Below are 3,596 nucleotides of genomic sequence, written 5' to 3' on the forward strand. Positions count from 1 at the left end.
GTATTTTACCTTTGATGTTTTTGTTTTTTCCTTTTTGAGGCAGGGTCTGGCTCTGTCACCCAGGCTAGAGTGCAGTGATATGAACTCAGTTCACACTGCAACCTCCACCTCCAGGTTCATGCAATCCTCCTGGCTCGGCCTCCTGGGTAGCGGGGACTACAGGCACACACCACCATGCCCAGCTAATTTTTGTATTTCTTTGTAGAAACGAGGTTTTACCACGTTGCCCATGCTGGTCTTGAACTCCTGGGTGCAAGCAATCTTCCTGCCTCAGCCTCCCAAAATGCTGGGATTATAGGCGTGAGCCACCATGCCCAGCATCCTTTGATGGTATTAAGTACAAAAATTAAAAAGTTGTTATGGCAACAGAACATGGAAAACCCCCATTTTGAGACCACAGTTAAATGTGCCAGATAAAAAAAGGTAACATAACTTTAATGTCCCAATCATAGGGTGCCTCATTTTGGGTGAGGAACCTAAAGTTTCAGTTCCTGACACCATACCAGGTGTATCTGGCCTAAATCCTGTCATCCAGCCTTAAAAGGTTGGGCTCTGCAATCCAGCTCTGGGGACGTGGCATGTCCCTGCAATCCAGCTGACTCTGCTGGTCACTGAGCGAGGTCAGAGCAGCCCAGCAAGGTCAGAGCAGCCCAAGCATGTAGCCTTGGCAGATTTAAGCCCCTACCCTTTCTTTCCTCTCCTGGCTTAACCGAAGAGAATGGGGAAACAAGGAATGAATTTAGGAGGAGATGGTAAGTACTTATGATCTCATTTAATTCCTTCCACAGATCCCATTATATGCCCCTGTTTTACACATGTGGAAACTGAGGTTCACAGAGGTCACACAATGTGACCACAGTCAGAGTTAGCAATCAAAGCAGGTTTGATTGGGTGACAGGATTCCTAAGCGTGTGCTCTTTCTGCCACACCAAATGTGGAACTGTCTGTAGGCCGCCAGTGCGGGAGTGCGGGGTTGCGGGGGTAGCGGCACAGAGACAGAGGTCTAGAACCACATCGTGTGAAGAATTGAGGGATTCTGAGATTTGGACAGGGCCACCATAACTGCCCTCAACATCTGATGGGGCTGCAGTAGAAACAAGAGAGCATGATTATTTTCTGGGCCCTAGAAGGCAAAACCAGGGCCCCTGGTGGGAATTACAGGACAGCAAGGATTTGCCTCTCGTTCGGAAGCCTGACCGCCAGCGCTTCCCATCACAGATGGGTCCACAGGAAGCCACCCGGCTGCTACAGCTGCTTCCAGCTTTGGGAAAGAGGTTGTGCCAGGGACCTCTAGGCCTTCTTGGCTCCTTCTTATACCATATCTCTGCTTACACAAACATGTGTTTTGTTTTTATTGTTGAGCTTTTGGTTGGTGTTGCTACTGTTTTTGTTTTTGCCTTAAGACCCGAATAGGGCCGGGCACAGTGGCTCACGCCTAAAATCCCGGCACTTTGGAAGGTCGAGGTGAGTGGATCCTTTGAGCCCAGGAGCTTGAGACCAGCCTGGGCAACACATGGCAAAACCCCATCTCTACTAAAAATACAAAGATCGTTAGAGCCAGGAGGTAGAGGTGGAAGTGAGCTGAGATCATGCCACTGCACTCCAGCCTGGGTGACAGAAGGAGATCCTGTCTCTGGAAAAAAAAAAAAAAATCTGAGTAGGATCTGAGAAAATAATTTCTATGCCTTCCACAGTAGGCATATTCCCTGAAGCTGCTTTATCATTTCTTCATATTCTTCTAGTTCATTCACTGAAATTTCTTTTTTCTTTTTTTTTGAGACAGAGTCTTGCTCTTGTCACCCAGGCTGGAATACAGTGGCATGATCTTGGCTCACTGCAACCTCTGCCTCCCAGGTTCAAGCAATTCTCCTGCCTCAGCCTCCCAAATAGCCAGGATTACAGGCACCTGCCACCATGCCTGGCTAATTTTTGTATTTTTAGTAGAGACGAGGGTTCACCATGTTGGCCAGGTTGGTCTCAAACTCTTGACCTCAGGTGATCCACCTGCCTCGGCCTCCCGAAGTGCTGAGATTACAGGCATGAGCCACCAAGCCCAGCCATTCCATTTTATTTTTATCCCCCTAGTTGAAGTAAGAAAGGACAATTGTGTGAACCTGGATCTAAAAGAAATCTGCCAAATATTCACGTTCTGGTTCTGTTCTTTTTTTTTTTTTTTTTTTTTGAGTCAAGGTCTCTCTCTGTTGCCTGACTAATTTTTAAATTATTTTTGTAGAGATGGGGGTCTTGCTACATTACACAGGCTGGCCTCAAACTCCCGAGTTCAATCAGTCCTCTCACCTTGACTTCCCGAAGTGCTGGGATTACAGGCGTGAGCCACTAAGCCTGGCCCTCTTATTCCACATGTTCTGAAGTTTAGAGAGAGAGATATTCTATTTGCCTTGGTGCATAGGCAGGCAGGTAGAAATGAAGGCAATGCTCATGATTTTTCACTAAAACACAGTGCAGTCTATCTCAATGAAATCCAGCCTCTCACTACCTAGGCTGGGTTAATCTGCTTCTGGTTCACACGTACCGTACTGCGTGAATTACCTTGTGTTACAAGCTCAACACCCTCCCTTCAGTTTCTATGTAAATCATTCACCTTCCTGCGGATGGCAGGAAGCTTCTACGGGTCATGTGTATAAGTGTGACACTGAAAGCAGACACTGTGGCCACGGAATTGTTCTCAGAGAACTGCCGCAGTGAAACCCCAAGCCCTGTTTGAACCTAGTCTTTGATCAGCACAAAAACACACTGGATAATTGTACTCACAAAATAAAGCAGCATTTTTAGTGACCTTGCCTGACCTTAGCATGCTGATGGTAAACAAAGACGGGACAGTCAAGAGCAGAGATCTAACCTCCACACTGACATTTGGAAGCTGCCGGGCGTTCACTAGGAGCCAGCACTGTAGGCATTCGTATCCAACTGCACACTCGGCTAAGTCACCTCTCCTGGGTGGTCTTAGTTTCATTCAAATGCCTACTTTTTCCTCTGCTCGGGGCTGCTGACAGGGGCAGATGTGCCGGGCAGTGCGTCCGTGGGATTCTGCTTCTTTGTTCATTGCTCTCCGCCTTGCTCAGTGGCAGACTCCCGTAAGTGGCCAGAGGTGCCCCATGTTCCTGCGATGTCCTGCAGGCTGACCCCCATTCCCTAGCTGCCACGCAGACTGTTCCAGCCAAAGGGAGGGTGAGCCCCAGCAAGGTGATGAACCTGCAGGAAGAAGACACAACAGCTGCGCCTTGCCTCATCTCAGGTCGCCAAAATGAGACGCCGGGAACACGGGCCTGTGAAAAGCAAACCGCTGCATACTTATGTAGAAAAACCTTCAACAATTTTAAGGATGGAGAATGATGCTCTAAGAATAAAACGAATGAAAAAAGAGAAAATATATCAAGGAAAATGTTAATGGATTTCACTTAACTTGTCATAATTATTTTTAAAATCTTAAAGCAACCAAAATACTGAGGAAGATGTCTGCAGCTGATATGACTAAGAATTAATATTCTTTACATACATAATAAACTTTAAAAATTAGTAAGAACCTGGCTGGGTGCGGTGGCTCAAGACTGTAATCCCAGCACTTTGGGAGGCCT

At 47.1% G+C, this 3,596-nt stretch overlaps 1 protein-coding gene across 1 annotated transcript in view; it reads right to left on the reverse strand.

Annotated features, from left to right (window-relative positions):
* The window catches only part of LOC105533298 (nose resistant to fluoxetine protein 6-like), an 80,666-nt gene that overhangs the window by 39,075 nt on the left and 37,995 nt on the right, over positions 1 to 3,596 (reverse strand). The window contains exon 5 of the mRNA XM_011971699.1: positions 2,987 to 3,213. Coding sequence (XP_011827089.1) covers positions 2,987 to 3,213 — 227 coding nt within the window. The remainder of the gene's footprint in view (positions 1 to 2,986; positions 3,214 to 3,596) is intronic.

Source organism: Mandrillus leucophaeus, unplaced genomic scaffold (assembly GCF_000951045.1).
Source record: "Mandrillus leucophaeus isolate KB7577 unplaced genomic scaffold, Mleu.le_1.0 Scaffold124, whole genome shotgun sequence".
Taxonomy (NCBI): domain Eukaryota; kingdom Metazoa; phylum Chordata; class Mammalia; order Primates; family Cercopithecidae; genus Mandrillus; species Mandrillus leucophaeus.